Below are 18,977 nucleotides of genomic sequence, written 5' to 3'. Positions count from 1 at the left end.
GCACAGGAAGAACAGGGCGGTGGTCCAGAATGACACATCGATATACTGGAAAAGATATTATCAAGGTAAGAACATAATCTCTTTTTCCAGTGCAATAGGTGTGTCATTCTGGATAAGCAGGACATACAAAAGCAGTCCCAGAAGTCTAGGGTGAGCTGTCTGTACCGGCAAGTTAACACTGAGGAACCAAAGGCTGAGCCCTCTCTTGCCACAATGTCCACCCTGTAAAACTTTGCAAATGTGTGTAGAGTGGATGAAGTTGCAGCTCTATGAATCGCTGGAGAGACTGCCCTAGCCTCTGCCCACAATGAAGCTACACTTCTGGTTGAATGCACCTTAACAGAAAAAAGAGACTGTCCCACAGGTAATGTAAGCCGACGAAATCCATCTGGAAATCGTGGCCTTGGAAGTGGATACACCTCGCTTAGTCGGATGAGTCAGCACAAACACATGGTCCGAGAGTCTAAACTCGTTGGTGACTTCCACATAGTGAAGAAGCACTCTTTTCATGTCCAACTTCTTCAAAATGCAGTCCTGTTTCTTAGATCCTGTGGACTAGAATACAGGTAAGTGGACCTCCTGATTAACATGAAACGCCAAAACCACCTTCGGCAGAAAAGAAAGAACAGTTCATAGGGAGATTCCAGTTTCTGAGATTTTAAGGAAAGACTCTCTACAAGAAAGAGCCTGGAGCTCTGAGACTCATCTCACTGAAATCACCGCTACCATAAAACAGCCTTTGGCGTCAAGGCCAGGAGGGACGCTTCTTCTAGCGGCTCAAACAGAGATTTGGTGAGATCTCACAGAACCACATTAAGGTCCCACGAAGGGAACAATGGTTTGATCGGTGGTCTGATACAGAGAGCACACTTCAGAAATCTGGCAATGTCTGGATGAGACAACAACGTAGTTTGCTGTCCCAAGCTCTGAAACAAGAGAGCCCTGCTACTTGGACCTGAAGGGAAGTCATGGTGAGGCCCTTGTCAAGGCCGGCTTGCAGAAAAGCCAACATCACCAAAACCAGAGCTGAAAACGGTTCCACCTGTTCTTGGGCACACCAATGTTTGAGGAAGAGCATGCGGGCTTCCAGACAGAAATGCACTCTTGGTGTCTCCCTGGTGATAGACATATGCCACCGCTGTAGCATTGTCCGAGAAGAGTCTGACCGCTTGCCCTTCAAGAGTCTTTTGCAATTTTACCAGAGGCAACTGAATGGTACGCAGTTCTAGCCTGTTGATTGACCAATTCTTTTAAGAGGGCGTTTAGCGCCCCTGAATGGTAATGGAACCCATGAGGGAAAAAGCGATACTGGATCTGGTGCTCACAAATAGTGAAAGTGTCTCTAATGTCCGAATGGGGGCCCACCTGGAAAGTAGCAATCATCATACGGTTTGGTTCGATATAGCAGCCAAAGTGGAGGATGGCCACACAAAACTCAAAGTCCTGGATTTCAAACATGCAGACTTTAGTAGCTTGGGGGAGTACCTGAAGAAAGAGCTGATTGGATGGGAAAATATTAGGAAAGTGGAAAAACTGGTCCAAGTTGAAAGGTGTAATAAAAAGAGCTACCGACCTTTATGTGAAGAAAATAAATAAGAGAAAAAGGAAACCAATATGGTTCTCCAAATTAGTGGCGGAAAAAATATAGGCAAAAGAATTGGCATTTGTGAAATATAAAAAAAAAACTCAAGCGAGTACAGAAAGGCATATCAAATGAAACTGAAAGAAGTCAAGAGAGAGATATGTCTGGCGAAAGTGCAAGCAGAGGAGCAAATGGCTATAAATATAAGAAAGGGAGACAAAATTTTTTTCTGGTTTATTAGTGGAAGGAGGAAAACAAAAAATGGAATTATGAGACTGAAAAAAAAGGTACGAACCGCTATGTGGAGAGTGATGAGGGAAAAAGCAAATGTGCTAAACAAATACTTCTGTTTGGTGTTCACAGAAGAAAAACATGGAGAAAGACCGCAATTGGTCAGCAAAGTTACACCTGAGAATTGAATGGATACTGCACCATTCACAGAAGAAAACATTTATGAACAACTTGAAAAATTGAAGGTGGACAAAGCGAGGGGACCGGAAAGGATCCATCCCAGGATATTGAGGGAGTTCCAAGAGGTTCTGGTGGGTCCTCCTAAAGACTTGTTCAATAGATCTTTAGAGACTGGAGAGGTTCTGTGGGATTGGAGAAGAGCAAATGTGGTCCCTCTTCACAAAAGTGGTTGCAGAGATGAAGCAGGAAACTACAGGCCAATGAGCCTCATTTCAGTTATTGAAAAATAATGGAAACTTTGCTGAAGGAAAGGATAGTGAAATTCTTAGAATCTAATGGATTACAAGATCTGAGGCAACATGGGATTACTAAAAGTAAATCATGCCAAACAAATCTGATTGAATTCTTTAACTGGGTGACCAGAGAAATTGGATCAAGGACATGCACTACATGTAATTTACTTAGATTTCAGCAAAGCCTTTTGACATGATTTCTCATAGGAGTCTCTTAAACTCCATGGGCTGAAGTTAGGGCTCAAAGTCGTGAACTGGATCAGAAGCTGGTTGACAGACAGATGCTAGAGGGTGGTGGTTAATGGAATTTGCTCGGAGGAGGGAAAGGTGACTAGTGGAGTGCATCAGGGATCGGTGCTGGGACCGATTCTGTTTAATATGTTTGTGAGTGACATTGCTAAAGGGTTAGAAGGTAAGGTTAGCCTTTCTGCGGATAATACCAAGATTTGTAACAGAGTGGACACCCTGGAGGGAGTGGAAAACATGAAAAAGGATCTGCAAAAGTTAGAAGAATGGTCTAACGTCTAGCACTAAAATTCAATGCAAAGAAGTGCAGAGTGATGCATTTGGGGGGTAGAAAACCGAGGGAACCGTATGTGCTGGGAGGTGACAGGCTGATAAGCACTGATGGAGAGCGGGACCTTGGGGTGATTGTGTCTGAGGATCTAAAAGCGTCTAAACAGTGTGATAAGGCAGTGGCTGTAGCCAGAAGGATGCTAGGCTGTATAGAAGGAGGAATAACCAGTAGAAGAAGGGAGGTGTTCATGCCCTTGTATAGGTCGTTGGTGAGGCCACACTTGGAGTATTTTGTTCAATTTTGGAGGTCATATCTGGCGAAGGATAAAAAAAGACTTGAAGTGGTCCAGAGGAAGACGACGAAAATGGTAAGGGGTTTGAACAAAAAGAAGTATGCGATGAGACGAAGACCTAAATATGTATACTCTGGAGGAGAGAAGGGACAGGGGAGATATGATATAGACATTTAAATACTTGAAAGGTATTAACATAGAACCAAATCTTTTCCAGAGAAGAGAAAATAGTAAAACTAGAGGGCATAATTTGAGGTTGCAGGGAGGAAGACTCAGAAGCAATATTAGGAAATCCTTTTTCACAGAGAGGGTGGTACAATACCTAGAATGCCCTCCTGAGGGAAGTGGTAGAGATGAAAACAGTGATGGAATTCAAAAAAGCATGAGATAAACAGAGGATCTCTAATTAGAAAATGAAGAATCTAAATTGAAGAGCTAAGGCCAGTACTGGACAGACTTGCACTGTCTATATCCCATATGTGATGATTTGGTGTAGGATTGGGCTGGGGAGGGCATCAATGGGAACTCCACTAACTTGGAACATGAGTATGTTATTGGACAGACTTTATGGTAGATATCCTGCAAACAGGATGATTGGATAGGCTGAATGAAGTGAGCTTAGACGGCAACTTCAGCATTTGGAACCTTAGACAAGACTTTACAGTCTATGACACAGAAATATCAAAGAAGAGACAAGTTAAATTAATAATGTATTTAATGGGTAAAACTAATGGGCAGACTGGATGGACCCATTTAGATCTTTATCTGCCATCATTTACTATGTTACTATGAATCATATGATGGTTGTAATGAGCTCCCCAGCCTAGGAAACTGGCATCTGACATTAATGACTTTCCAGGAAGCAATCCAAAGAGGCATGCTCTTGGAGAAGGACTGAGGATAGAGCCACCATTCTATGCTGGCTCAAGTCTCCAGCATCCAGGGTAGACTCTTCTGTAATGCGTCCATATGTGGAGACCAGAGTGAGAGTAACATGTGATGAGAGGACACATGTGAGCTCTCACCCAAGACACAACATCTATTGTGGCCACCATGAACCCCAAGACTTGAAGATAAGTCACACACTGACGGAGCTGACTTGTTCACGAGACAAGAAATCTGAGAACACAAGTTTCTGTCTACATGCCTCTGGTAGACAGATACGGCCGGTAGCTGTGTCAAGCAAGACTCACAGGTACTCCAGGGACTGAGTAGGCGTCAAATTGCTCTTTTGGTAATTTACAATTCAACCCAGGACTCGGATCACCTGATCCACTGTGCGCCGACCATCAGACAACAAGGGAGCCCTGATCAGCCTGTGATGGTTACCACAACCATCACTTTGGTGACGGTGCGAGGAACTGTCACCAAGCCAAAGGGTAGAACTGAAAATTGATAATGATTTTTTAGAACATGAAATCTGAGAAACTTTCTTTGGGCTGGAAAAATAGGAATATGTAAATAGACCTGTGTCAGATCTAGAGAAGCTAGGGACTCTCCCGGGGTGACCACACTATGACAGATCAAACCATTTCCATGCGAAAGTGTGGAACTTTGTGCACTGCATTTATGTGAGTAAGGTCCAGAATAGGTCTCCAATCGTCAAATCCTTTCTTTGGCACAATAAAGTATATGGACCCCAAGTTGTCGCGTGGCATAGGCTTTACGGTCTGAATATTGAGCAACCTTTTCACAGTGGCTTGTATCTTGTCAGCCTTTTCAGGGTGCCCTGCGGGAGAGTCCACAAACCAATCCGTTAGAGATCGGGCAAATTCCAGCTTGTAACTGGACTGAATAATGTCTAGAACCCAATGATTGGACGAAATTTGAACCCAGGCCTGCAGCAATTTTGAGTCTGCCACAGATATGAAGAGGGACCTCCCTCAGCCTAGAGCCATTGCAAATTCTTGGTGGATGCAGCAGCATGGAATGCGAAGATCTGAGTACGCCTGGATTCAGAAAACCTCTGCTTGTTGCCCTGGGAGAATCTCTGTGATGTGGAACAGGAATCTTGGCAAAAGCGCCTGGAGCCATGAAAACTAGAGTGCCCTGAGCCTTTAGAGCAGGGGTAGGGAACTCCGGTCCTCGAGAGCCGTATTCTAGTCGGGTTTTCAGGATTTCCCCAATGAATATGCATTGAAAGCAGTGCATGCAAATAGATCTCATGCATATTTATTGAGGAAATCCTGAAAACCCAACTGGAATACGGCTCTCGAGGACTGGAGATCCCTACCCCTGCTTTAGAGGGTCTGGGTCTACTTTCAGACAGGGTTTTGGGGCGATGGTCTACCATGCAGTTCATGAGATTATCCAGGCCTTTACCAAATAATAACTGCCCCTCAAAAAGGAGTTTGGGCAGAGTAGCTTTAGAGGTGGAATCACTAGCCTATTGTTTGATCTAGAGCATTGAATAAGCTGATGCTTTACCCAGGATGTGTATAATATCACAACAGATAAAAGTAGCTGAGGAAGAGTATCATCCCCCCTCACTCTCCAAAGTGCGTAGTTGGACAGACAAGCACGTGTCACAAAGGATGCCGCTGAGGCAGCTTTGACTCTCAAAGCCACTGCATCAAAAAGTCTCCTGAGAACATCACCCACTCAGCAGTCCTACATATCCTTAAGCAACACACCGCTTAGTAACCTGTGCAACCAAGGAATCTACTTTAGGCTGACAAAAATGTTGCAGACACTCCTGTGCCATAGAATTCAGCCTGGACATGGCTCTTGCTACTTTGGGAGAGCCTTTAGGAGAATCCCACTGCTCTGAAATCAAGACATTAATGTCTGGATGCCAGAGAAACATAGAGGACTGAACCCTCACTCCACACATGAGGAGCTGGCTGTGTGTCCAAATTCAACTCATGCAGAGACTCCAAAATGAGATCCGGTAAGGCAGAAGACTGAAATCAACGTAGAACCGTGGGATTGTCCCCAGGTTCTGTAGGCAAAATAAGATCCAAAGTGCCAGTGTATTGTCCCTGGATCCCCTGCCATAGGAGGAGCATCCATAGACAAAGAAACAATAAATTTGTCCTCATCATTAGTATCCCCTGTAAACAGGTCTCCTGAGTCCTAAACAGTGGCATACTGAGAAGCAAAAGTGCCATGAGAGGGTACGCCCTGAAGCAAGTCCGACGCACAGTGTGTCTGCGCAGGAACACGGCTCTCATGAAAGGCTTTCCACATAAAATTCATAAATTCTGAGAAGAAAGCCATACCAGGGAGCAAGGAGTCACCATGTGATGACACTACCTTGCGCTTTGCTTTGCTTCGTTTTGCGTGGAACGATCACTATTTCCAGGCCCCGAAGCATGCAGAGAAGTTAAGCTGGCCACTCCTGCCTCTCTGTTCCGTGCATGTGGTGCAAGGACTCTCCAGAGGCATAGAATTTGCACAATCCTAGCATGAATTTAGGGTAGAAGAGCCTAAAGATTCTAGTCCAACCAGTTTTGAGGCAAAAAATTGAATTTTGGACGTGCATGGAACTTTTGAAAAAAAGATTGCTAAAAATCCAAGATGGCTGCTATCAAGATTTTCGCACCTAAAATCGCTAAAGTAACTGATTTACTAAAGTTAAAAATCAGTGAATTTAGGATTTTTGTGGACGGGGAACATGCAGGCAACCTAAAAAACCTGATTTTCAGACATCCCCCCCCCCAATTTACCAGAGGCTGTAACAGCTTTACTGTGACCTGTGCTGGCAATGTGCCACAGTCTGCCTCAGCTCTTTACAATAGCTGGAAAGGAGGAGAATCACTGCCTCCTACTGAAAATTCCTCTTCAATGCTGACCTCCAGGCTGCCAGCCAGACATGGCATCTGGCCACACTCCCACTCCTGTGGACAGACGGATATGCCATCATAAGTGGGGAGGTGAAAAATGCAGCTAGTACCTTGTGAGACATTGCTGAGCCTCCTACGAATGCCTAACAGCCTGTGCTCAAACCCCTGTTAAGCAGTAGGTGAGAAGGTAAGCAGGGACAGCCCCGAGCTCCAAAATACTTTGGGCAGGCTGGTTAACAGGTACCACCAGGGATCAGCTTGTCAGCTGCAGACCTCAGTCTAAAGGTGATAAGCTGCGAGCACTTAAAAACACCAAATAAAAATCATAAATACCGAATAAAATAAGAAAAAGGAGAGAGCAGAACAGAAACACTCCTTCTGGCTTGCATGCAGAAGGAAAAAACTGCAGGTGGCAGCAGAGCTCCTGGTGAAGGAGGAGGGTCACAGGAAAAATCCAGAGTGGATTCCTTCTGCATATGGTTCACAGCCATGGGGAGATAACACGCTTGTCCAGAATTAGAGAATGACACGGGGACAAATTTTTCCCTGTCCCCGCGGGAACTCATTTTCCTGTCCTGTTCTGTCCCGGCAAGTTCTTTTCCTGGCTCTGCCCTCATCTGCATAAGCCTCAAACACTTTAAAATCATAAGCATTCGAGGCTTGTGCAGTTAAGACAGAGCTTACAGGAATGGGAGAGGTACAGCGACCAAACTTGTGGGGAACGGGGAAATCGAGCTCATGTGGGAATGGGGAAAAATTTGTCCCCGTGTCATTCTCTATCTAGAATGATACACCTATTGCACTGGAATTAACTTTTACAAAAGCTTATTTATAATCATCACTGAAGGTGCATTGAAACTGTCCTCTCACAAATTTGGAAGTTAAAAGGCATTTAAGGTGCCAAGATGGCCGCGGATGCAAGCCGCTGAAGCAGGTCGCCGAACAGACGCTACAGCTGAAGTTTCTGAGCTCTACTGAGCTGTTTTGTTTGGTTTCCTTGCATTCTAAAATGCCGAAAAGAAGGGGAAAGAGCTCCGGTGGGGCCTCCCTGCGCTCCGGAACACCTACCTCCGGCAACATAGAAGCGCTGTTTCGGCGATTCCAGGGCACCATGATGACGTCGGGACTGCAGTTAGAGACGCCCCGTGGGAACGGAACGGAGGTGTCTCACCGAAGCCTTGAGACCACTTTGAGCCCCGACGTAAGACCTCCTCCTCTGCACCCCCGTGCAACCAGCTCCCCAGGGGTCGAGAGCTCACCGGAAGTCGGGATGAGCTCTCCCCTAGAGGCTGCGCGGAGCTGTGTTGAGGAAGCCGATTCAGGCTCACAGGTTTTGCAGGAGAGCCTGAATATGGTCGGGAGTGCTGTAACAACTGAAACTGGACCTACTCAAGCAGAGGGAAGTGGAGGAGAGCGGTCGAATGGTGAGCACAAACTTTTGATTACTCATTTACAAATTCCTACCATAGTTAAGCCCCAAGAAGTTACTTTAGATGCCTTGTGGGACCTGGTGGCAAATATGGCGAAAACAATTAACGTCCAACAAGTGCAAGTGGAGGGGAAAATGAAAGACCAAGAAAAAGAAATTACCTTAATAAAGCAAGATATTGCTGACTCAAATACATCTTTAGACAGTATCAAAAATGAATTAAAATCTTCCAAACAGCTTCAAGAGACTTTAATTAAGGACAATGTAAACTTAAGAAGGAAGATTGAAACATTTGAAAATTTTTCAAGAGGCAACAATATCAGACTGATTAATTTTCCACGAATTACAACAATTACTCCGCGAGAGATGTTAAAACGATACCTGACGGAAATATTAGAAGTTCCTGAGGGTTCATTACCTCCATTTACACAGGTGTACTATCTTCCCAAGAAAAATCAAATTCAGCAACAGGAAGATAACCATGGACCAATAGATGTATCGGCATTATTGGAACTATCAGATAAAGAAATGGCTACTCCTGCAACATTAGTGGCAACTTTAGCTTTAACATTGGATAAGAATTGGATTTTGAGACTTTTCTTTAAAAATAAAGCAAAAGAATTTATGGGACTCAAAATACAAATGTTCCCAGATTTAGCCAGGGATACACAACGGCGAAGAAAAGAGTTTCTTATGTTAAAACCGGGAATTATAGCTCTTGGAGCAACTTTTTTCCTGCGATATCCATGTAAATGCGTTATACAATATAATTCCCAAAAATATGTTTTCTTTGAGCCTTACCAGTTGACAACTTTCCTTTCTCTTTCTCGGCTAGAGAAGGAAAAGAATGGAGGAGTATAGAATATTTAAGATGTCCTTACCAGCTGACTTGCATTATTTTCTTTAATAATATTTCTTTGCTTTTTTCCGTTTATAATTACATTTTGGATCTTTTGTGGACTTGAGCTGATTTAAGTTAATTGGTATTCCTGAATTTATAATATTGTTGTGGTTTTATTTTCTTGACTTAAAGCTTTCTGTACAAGTAAATCTTGAATTGTATTTTTGAAAATTGAATAAATAAATAATTAAAAAAAAAAAAAGGCATTTAAGGTATACACATAGAACAAAATAACCTGAACAAGAGACACAGTCTTATTAAAGTTGTTTTCTCCATGTCTCAGAGACTGCCTTTTGAGCCTTTCTAATGCTACAGCAGAAGGATGCAGTTTTCCAGGGCCTTGAAAAACATTTGTAGAGTTAGATTTACTAAATGCGCTGCTATGTTAGTGTGCCCTACCAGAAAACAGGCCCAGTGTAAAAAAACAGAACCTGCAGCAAACATTATACATTAATGTGTGTTAGCATATACTAATGTGGCAGCGTCTTTTAGTAGATCTAGCCGATAACCTTGATGACCTTGAATAAGCATGACTGGTAGCAAATCAAATTACAGTTTAAAATGGCTATCAAAATAAGAAAGTCTAATGAAACAAAGACAAAACCAAGAAAAAGAAGCAATTAAGAAAATCCTAAGTGTTATTTGAATACATTTTAAATTTATGTAAAGTTGCTAATTTGTTTTAAACAGTTTTTTTATATTTTACCAATATAGTGCTTCTTAAGAATAAAATTATAGGTTTTATATACATTGACATTTACAAGCGACGTGAATGCCCAGTGTTATAAACGATCTGGAAATTGGTACGACAAGTGAGGTGATTAAATTTGTGGATGATACGAACTTATTCAGAGTAGTGAAGACGCAGGGGGACTGCGAAGATCTGCAACGTGACATAACCACGCTCGAGAAATGGGCAGCGACATGGCAAATGAGGTTCAATGTGGATAAGTGTAAGGTGATGCATGTCGGTAACAAAAATCTCATACATGAATACAGGATGTCCAGGGCAGTACTTGTATAGTTGCAGAGAACTAGAACGCTCTTTTGGAGTCTGTTATAGGGGAGAACATCCTCCAGGGATTCAAGACAAAGTTGGACAGATTCCTGCTGAACCGGAACGTACACAGGTAGGGTTGGTCTCGGTTGGAGAATTGGTTTTTGACCTAGGGGCTGCCGCATGAGCGGGCTGCTCGGCACGATGGACCACTGGTCTGACCCAGCAGTGGAAATTCTTATGTTTTAGTTTCAAAACCTTGGTCATGTACACACATGTTTACACACAGACATGTGTGACCATCTCTGAAAAAAAGTGACTAATGTAGCAGATCCAAAATGTTGAGCATGGCCAACTTTTAGTGTCATGAGTCCATAAACAGTCTGAAAAATTCACGTCTGAACTTCTATAACTTTAAAATACAAATTTTCACTTTTTGTTTCTGATGATTTTAGTTACCTTTTCCCCACAGATGGTCACATATATGAATGTGTGTGTGCATGTGAGATACACTTGAAATCTTTAGCCTCTACACAAGGGCTACTCAGATGGCTGACCACAGAGCTTTGCCACGTGAACTGCTGGGGTACAGTGCTCCACAGTATCCAAACCAAAAAGACCTCAATGGCTTGACAGAGATCTTGGTCTCACCAAGTTCAATGCCGAGCTTTTGATGTCTAGGCTCAAGTTGTGGAACTTGTTGGATGAAAGCGTGCAAGTCACAGATAAGAGGAAGCATCACCAAGCTTTTTCCACCTTCTTCACCCATCAAGATAAGCTCTGCTTCTGCCACAATGCGACCAGTTTGAGGCAACTGGAATCACCTGTAACCCGAAAGAGTGGCGTCATCCAGAAGAATCAAAGCTATACTGCTCACTCAGTGCACCTCAAAGATGATCATAACAGCATCAAGATCTTACTAGGCATTATGAAGTATGATGAATATGGCTGGGAGGTCATCGGAGACTTTAAAATGGTGGCATTCCTAATGGGTCTCCAAAACGGTTTTACCAAGTTTCCTTGCTATCTCTGCCTTTGGGTCAGTGCACTATCAAAGGCAGGACTGGCCATAGCAGACCGAGTTTTCTGTGGGGAGAAACAATGTCAAATGGATACCACTGGTGGACCCCTCAGAAGGTGCTGTCTCTACTGCACATCAAATTGGGCCTAATGAAACAAGCTGTCAGAGATGTATATAAGGAGTAGGCAGCCTTCAAGTATCTACAAGACATCCCTAATCTGTCTGAGGCAAAAGGTAAAAGCTGGTGTCTTTGTTGGACCATAAATAAAGAAGATCCTGGAGTGCAAGGAATTTCCCAAGATGATAACTAGGAAGGAGAAAGTGGCTTGTAACAGCTTTGTCACAGTAGTTCAGGGCTTCCTGGGCAATCACAAGGCCGAAAAATATGTGGAGTTGGTTGAGAATATGGTGAAAAATTACATTACAATGGGCTATAGGATGTCTCTCAAAGTCCATGTCCTCGATGCTCATCTTGAGACATTCAAGGAGAACATGGAAGCTTACTCAGAGGAGCAAGGTGAGCGTTTCCACTAGGATATATTGGACTTCGAGTGCTGCTACCAAGGACAATAAAATGAGAACATGATGGGAGACTACATCTGGGGGCTGATTTGTGAAAGTGACTTACAATATAATCATAAATTTCAAAAATCTACTCATTTCTAAATCTTTTGTGGTCATCTTTGTATAACTTCAATATAAATACATGTTAATTATGCTTGATATGTTGCTTTTTATGACTTTATAAGAATGAAAAGATGAAAATTTGTTGTTTTCACATTTTAAATAAGTAAATTGCAAAATTTGACTCTCCTGGTCACAAAAGAAAAATGTTATGGAAACAGACATTTTCTAAGCTTTTTAGGCATGAATAATTAGGAAATTACACTTACTGCCCAGTAGGGTTGTCCAGAAAAACCTATAGTCGAAAAACTGAGCAGATTGAAATTTTCCCCTTTAATTTATTTGTGCTGATCAGAAAATCATTTAAAAAATTTTTAAAAGCTCATCCTGAGGTCACTCAAAGCCACTGATTACATGAAGCTCTGTTCCTAAAGTTTGCTATTTTTGCTTAAGGGAGCAAATTTCTTGGTATTATAGATATATATATTATGTTTTCACACTCAGCAATGATACATTGATAAAAAGACATTTTATGCAAAAAATCTAGCAGTATTTTATTAAATAGAAACATGATGGCAGAAAAAGGCCAAATGGCCCATCTAGTCTGCCCATCTCTTTCTCTCTCCGAGAGATCCCAAGTGCCTATCTCAGGCCCTTTTGAATTCAGAAACAGTCTCTGTCGCCACCACCTCTTCCGGGAGACTGTTCCATGCATCTTCCACCCTTTCTGTAAAAAAGTATTTCCTTACAGTACTCCAGAGCCTATCACCTCTTAACTTCATCCTATGACTTCTCACTGCAGAGTTTCCTTTCAAAATAAAACTGAGGATGGAACTGTTCTCCACTGCAGAAGGGGAGGAATTTAAGTTCATAAAGTGAATCAACAGCTATAGTACGGACTCCTGATCTGCAACAGAAGCTGGCTTAATGGAGCGGCGCCTATGTCTAGGACACACAGGTCCGCTTAGGTGCCGCTAAGCGTGATCTATAAATGGTGCTTTTTTTTTTTTTTTTTTACAACCTTGCCAAGTAGCGCCTACAATAGACCTCTATCATATCTCCCCTGAGCCAGTCTCAAGCTTTTAGAAAGTGACATGGAGACATTTGTCCCCTTGGCCATGGGCTTTGTCTCCATTCTTACCCCATCCCCGCAGGCTCTGTTCCCGTCCCCACTCTCCTGCGGTTAACCATAGGTACCCATCCCCATATCATCCTTTTAAAAGAGAGGAAAAGTATGGATTTCAACATATTGTTATTACAATAGATGTTATTTTAAGTAAAAATACAGACACTAGCCTCAAACACAATCCTGTGATTCAATAATAATTCTATTGAGAAGTTTCAAAACTTACAACATTGTCAACTACACTTAAAATTCTCTTCATCAGTGAAGTGGTAATTAAAGTGTTTTAGCCACAAGACTGTAAAAGGCTCCATGCTAAATTAAGTTGCTGATGAAAGCAGGAAGAAAAGGTGGTAACACACACCACCAAACAGCTGTTAGACAAAACATTTTATTCAGTGCATTTTATGTTCATTACTCTGGATGCGCAATCAATAATGAAAGTTAATGATTTGAAGTTTTTTGCTAAAATCTTTGTGCTAAATAAATGATCAACAAACATCTTGGAAAGAAAACATGATAAAACAATACTAAACTCCTGAACTGAAAATATTACAACAGAAATGACTTCTTTGTAACTATATTATAAAAAGGCATAAATGGTGTTTCTATTATTTAGAATTTCTTTATCCATAGCTCAAATCACAAGCTTCAATCAAATTTTAAATTTATATGTTTTCTAAGAAAACAAAGAGCTTACATCAACAGAGTACTTCTCTGTCTCTACTTTTCCCAATTTTCCCTAAATGATCAATTCTGTAATGCGTATTTTCAGATATCAACATCCTACTACTTGATCTTCTTTAGCAGGTCACCTAAATTAACTTTTGGAGAACATATTAATTTAATTGGCCATTTTAACACAACCTAAAAGAACAACCTAAGGCAACCTAAAAGAAGATGGAACCTTATGGCCCTGTTCACGAAACAGCTCTTCTGTTTTTTCTATCTTCCACAATTTTCTCGGCAATTTGTCTTCCCAGGAGAAATGTAATTTACCCATTTTGGGAGCGACAGACCTCAAATCAAACAAGCACTCTTGCATCATCACACTCAAGACCCATCCATTTATTTTTTAGTTTTTAATCTCGTTCTCCCCAATGAGCTCAGAACGGATACATAATATGGTTTACAATTTGACATACTTACATACGATTTAACCTAATTACAATACAATATTCATTCATTTCTTATTTTTCACAAACTGATTACAATTTGACATGCAGCTACTCTGTGGATGATAATTAATTGTGCTTGTTATACAAGCAAAGTGTGTTGTAAGATTTGCTGTTTAACTCATATCCTATTTCTCTTTCTATGAAGGAGTGATAGTACCTAATAATGTAATCATTAATGCTACAAGTCAAGTGGGTGGATCAGAATTGACAAAAGTCTATACTAGAAGCTATTATGTAGAAATAAAACATTCAGCTGGCAGTTATTGTAGATACTAAAATAAAACCATCTTGATGAAGTACTCAAAATTAGAGAATGACAGGGTGACAAAATTCATCACTGTTTCCGTCCCCGCGGATAACCGTGGGAAATAATCCCATGTCATTTTCTAGTGTCTATTTCAACCTCAGTCCTTCTACACCAGCATTCTTCAAAGCAAAGCTTGCGGGTCAGTGGTTGTGCCCAATTATACTCTGATTCTTCCCTCTCTCCTTAAAGAATGACATGAAGATGGTTTCCCGCAGTTAATCCGCGGGGACGGGAACGGTGATGAATTTTGTCATCGTGTCATTCTCTACTCAAAATGAAAGCAATTTGAGAGCACGTTTTTTTTAAAATGAAAGAAACTCTTATAAAGAAATATCTTCCACCATTGCAAACTGCTTTCAAATTAAAGCAAACAGACTTAAGTCAACCCTTATCAGAAAAAAAAACCACTTACCTGACTGCATAGTGAAGTCCATTGATTTTTGTGGTTGATATATCAATGAACAGTCTTCATTTATTGGAAGAACACATTTCTGAACAAACCTCTTCCTTGCAGTTTGATTATAAATCTTTTGAGGGGAACCATCTAGACTCCTTTCATCTCCAAATCTTTTATTTTTGAGAAGTTCAATCAGTGAAAGGGACTGATTTCTTTTTTCGCCATGTAGTACTGTTTCATCACAATCATTTGATAAATTCAGCCCTTCTTCCTGAAATACTTGTACAGACACAGGTTCAGTCTTATGTGTTTCAAGAGGTATCGTATTTGCAGATAAGTTATCACTTGCTGCAAACTTCTGGGCTACAAAAGGTCGAGGAATAATGCGCTTTTTGTTCAATGTTTTCAGGATTATTTCATATTTTTCTTCATTCTGCAACATTTCATTCAGAACACAGATTGGAGACTTGTGTGCATCCCACTTTGTTTTACCAAGCCTTTTTAAGTGTCCTCGAACATGATTTGACAATCCAATTTTAGTATCAAACCAACCTCCACAGAGTTGACACGTGTGTTCAGCAGCATTCTCAGACTTCTCTACAACTTGAAGAAAAGGAAAGGTTCAGTTTAAAAACATTCTGAGCTCTTCAAACTTTATAACACAAAAGTATGGTTTACTAGATGGTTAAAAAACAGATGCAGAACCATCATGAAAAACTATAAAACAATTGAATACTTACTATGCTACAATAAGATAATAGAAATAACGTTTATAAAATATAACAGATTTTTCGCAACAACTAGTTTTTAAATTATATTGGGATCAGTTCTCAAAAACCCACTAAACAGATCAGACAGACCTTTAACTGTAGTTTCAGCCAAACCCAAAATTTGACCAGCTTTCTTTAACTTGGATGGTTAGTGCTAATAAACAGCGTTTAAGCCCTTAATGGGTTTGGGGTTTTTTTTTCAGAAGAAAGCCTACTGATCTCTCCTAGCACCCAATTTAAAGCATGAAAGCTCCCCTCTTTTGCTTCCCACATCTTATTTCAAAGATAAAGGGCTAAATTCTATAAACGGTGCCCTAATTGTGGATACCTAGTGATGCCTAACTAAAAATGCACGCTCAAGCTCAATTGTTTCAACTAGCTTAAATGGCATGGTAATTGACCACACCACTTAACTGATAAATTAAACTAACAAAAATAACCCCAATTAAAGAGTTCCACACACAACTCTAGTGCCTAAGTAAAGGCATCATCCAACACATCCAACAACTACCTGAAAAGTAGGCATGCTTAGGGGCAGAGCATAGGTATGGTTGACTTAGGTGTCGCTAGACATCTGAGTTAGGCGCGAGTAAATTAAGCCTGGTCAAACCTGGTCTAATGTACCGGCGTCTAGCAACACCTAAGAATGCTTAGACACCAGTATAAGCGGCACCTAGCAGTTGATTTAGACGACCACGTGGAGCAGTGCCTACAATGTAGGTGCACTTAGGCACCATTTATAGAATCTGGTCCAAAGTGCCTTTCCCTCTGTTCATCAACTGCAAATCTCCCAGTTCTTATACTTCATGTCAAAAGTACCTCCTAGATCCCTCACGATCACTAGTTTTCTTCCCTCCAACTCAAATTATCCTCTTCCTCAGGAATCTTTAAAGTCAATAACTGCAAATGATGCTAAACAAAGGAACAGTTGTCCTGCTCAACTGCCCAGGAACAGCTTTGAGGGTTCCTAGAGGTGATCATCAGGGAAAAGGCTATTTTTGAATGGGGAGGAGGGGGAGGGGAACAATTAGGAGGGTGACTACTTGGTACCAGTTTAAAGTTGGGTACAAGAGGGTCAGCACTAGGGGGAGGGAGGGTTACTTGTTGCTCAGAAGGTTGACTGTACAGTTTTAGGTCTGCTTTCCAATTCCTAAGTTTCACTGGCCTCATAAAAAATAGAATCATGGATTAGGAGTAAGTCCTTGCCTCTATATACTAAAACCGCTAGGAAATGGGCCATTATCGAGACTTACTTAAATTCTGTGTAGTCATATCTCTCTTTTTCTATTATTCAATACATACCCTCTATATGTACACCTCTCTTTTTTCTTTGGCCTCTGAGGGATTTCTTCTTCTTTTCTCTTCTTCCTCTCCCTTCCCCTCTATTCACTGCTGTGTGCAATTCTCCCTGGCCTACATTACTTGCAGCTATGTTTTTTCTTAGGCACCAGTACCCACAATTCTGTTACTAAGTGTGATTGACACAAAGCCAGCGCTGTTTACAAAATATGACTAAGTGTTCATGCTCTATTACTTTTGACCCTCCTAGAGTCTAATCTGCTTCCGCTTTTGCCTCCTGCTGATCGACACTCATTTAGAAGAAGTGTCTTCATCTTTTGAATAAGCCATTACATAAGCAAGGCAAATAGATCTGAAACTAGGAGAACAATTGTTAAAGCTATTTCTACCACAAAAGGGTTTTATACACAGAAATTGGGCTTTTGAAAACTGATTAACACATTAGCAAACGAGTATCAGGGAGACGTTCCAAAAGTATTCCAATGTTGCAATCAAACGTAGTGGGAGGCAATTTTGGAGGTCGTTAAAAGTGCAATAATTATGAATATTGCCCATCAGTGTGGGTAATATCTCAGGATTTGATTCCAAATATTAGAAATTTTTTGGGCTATATTATGACCAACACCTCACAAAGTCCCTGCAATCTTTATCATATTGGACGGACAAAAAGGGAAATTAAAATCCGTATAACAAAATATCTTAATTTATTTTTATTTAACGTGGTGTCTTATATACCGCTAAATCTCCCAAAAAATTCAAGGCGGTTTACAAAACAATTAAATTGACTAAGTAATGGCCAAAAATCTAATCAAGTACTTTGAATTTCCCTCTCTGTCCCAACAGGCTCACAATCTAACTATAGTACTATGAAAGAAATAATTACTTACATTTACCTATAAGAGAAGGAATAGGGAATACATAATACAATAAATTCAATACTAAAGGTGTGTAAAAGGCTTAACAGAAGGGAAAACTTCATTATCAAAGAACCCCAAAGAAAAATCCTAAAAATAAACGCTGGAAAAAAATAGCAAAATTAAACCAGCTCAACACTGGCAGGAAGTAAAAACGCAGGGCAGAGGAATTACGCTTTGTTGGTAAAGGTATGCTTGGAATGTGGAAGAGATGTCATTCAAATCCTTCACAGGAAGGAGCAGTGGATTTATTTACTTCTGGCAAAGTTTCACCAAAGGGACTTAATACAGAGGTGGAGTGGGTTGGGTTATAATTGTAATTGTTTATCTGTCTGCACATTATATCATATACAGTAGTTTATTCATTATATGAGTAAGACATAAAGCCGCAGAATGAAACTGAGGTTAGCATCTGAGACAGCAGGGGCCGCCAAATAAGAACTTAAGAATTGCCATACTGGACTGATGGGAACAATATCCTATTCCCAACAGAAGCCAATCCAGGTCATAAGTACCTGGCAAGCTCCCAAAAGAGTAAAACAGATTTAATGCTGCTTATGCTAGAAATAAACAGTGGATTTTCCCAAGCCCATCTTAATGGACTTTTCTTTTAGAAAATTATTCAATCCTTTTTAAAACCCTAAGATAAATACTTTCACCACATTCTGTGGCAATGAATTCCACATGACGAGTGAAGAAATATTTTCTCTGGTTTATTTTAGATTTATTACTTAGTAGCTTCATTGCATGTCTCCATGTCCAATATTTTCAGAAAGAGTAAAATATGTAATTCACATCTACCCGTTCCACTCTACTCAATAACTGGGAGAGGAATAGAGGGGCTAGGAAGGGTGAAGGGTTTTGAAAGGGGTTATTTGCTGGGAGAAAAATATAGCTGTGAAGGACAGCTGTGCAGAAAGCAGGGAGGGAAGCTGGGTGATGTGGACATGAGCTGGGAGTGCAGTTATGGAGAAAGGAATAGGAAGGGCAGTGGCATACCAAGGGGGGGCAGTCTGCCCCGGGTGCAGCCTTAGAGGGGGTGCACAACCGGACAGGTCCGGAAAATTCCTGGGCTGTGACGGCACTCAGCGGCATCAGAGCCCCCCCCCTGTCCCGCGTCAGCACTCAAGTTCGGCC

General features: G+C 41.1%; 1 protein-coding gene across 9 annotated transcripts in view; it reads right to left on the bottom strand.

Moving 5' to 3' along the window:
* Positions 1–18,977, bottom strand: part of ZNF644 (zinc finger protein 644) — a 150,836-nt gene that overhangs the window by 18,730 nt on the left and 113,129 nt on the right. For all 9 annotated transcript variants that reach the window (XM_033916245.1, XM_033916251.1, XM_033916247.1 and 6 more), the window contains one exon: positions 14,873–15,460. In XM_033916245.1, coding sequence (XP_033772136.1) covers positions 14,873–15,460 — 588 coding nt within the window. The remainder of the gene's footprint in view (positions 1–14,872; positions 15,461–18,977) is intronic.

The sequence above is a fragment of the Geotrypetes seraphini genome, chromosome 12 (assembly GCF_902459505.1).
Source record: "Geotrypetes seraphini chromosome 12, aGeoSer1.1, whole genome shotgun sequence".
NCBI classification, from domain to species: Eukaryota; Metazoa; Chordata; class Amphibia; order Gymnophiona; family Dermophiidae; genus Geotrypetes; species Geotrypetes seraphini.
This window is presented reverse-complemented; position numbering and strand designations above follow the sequence as displayed.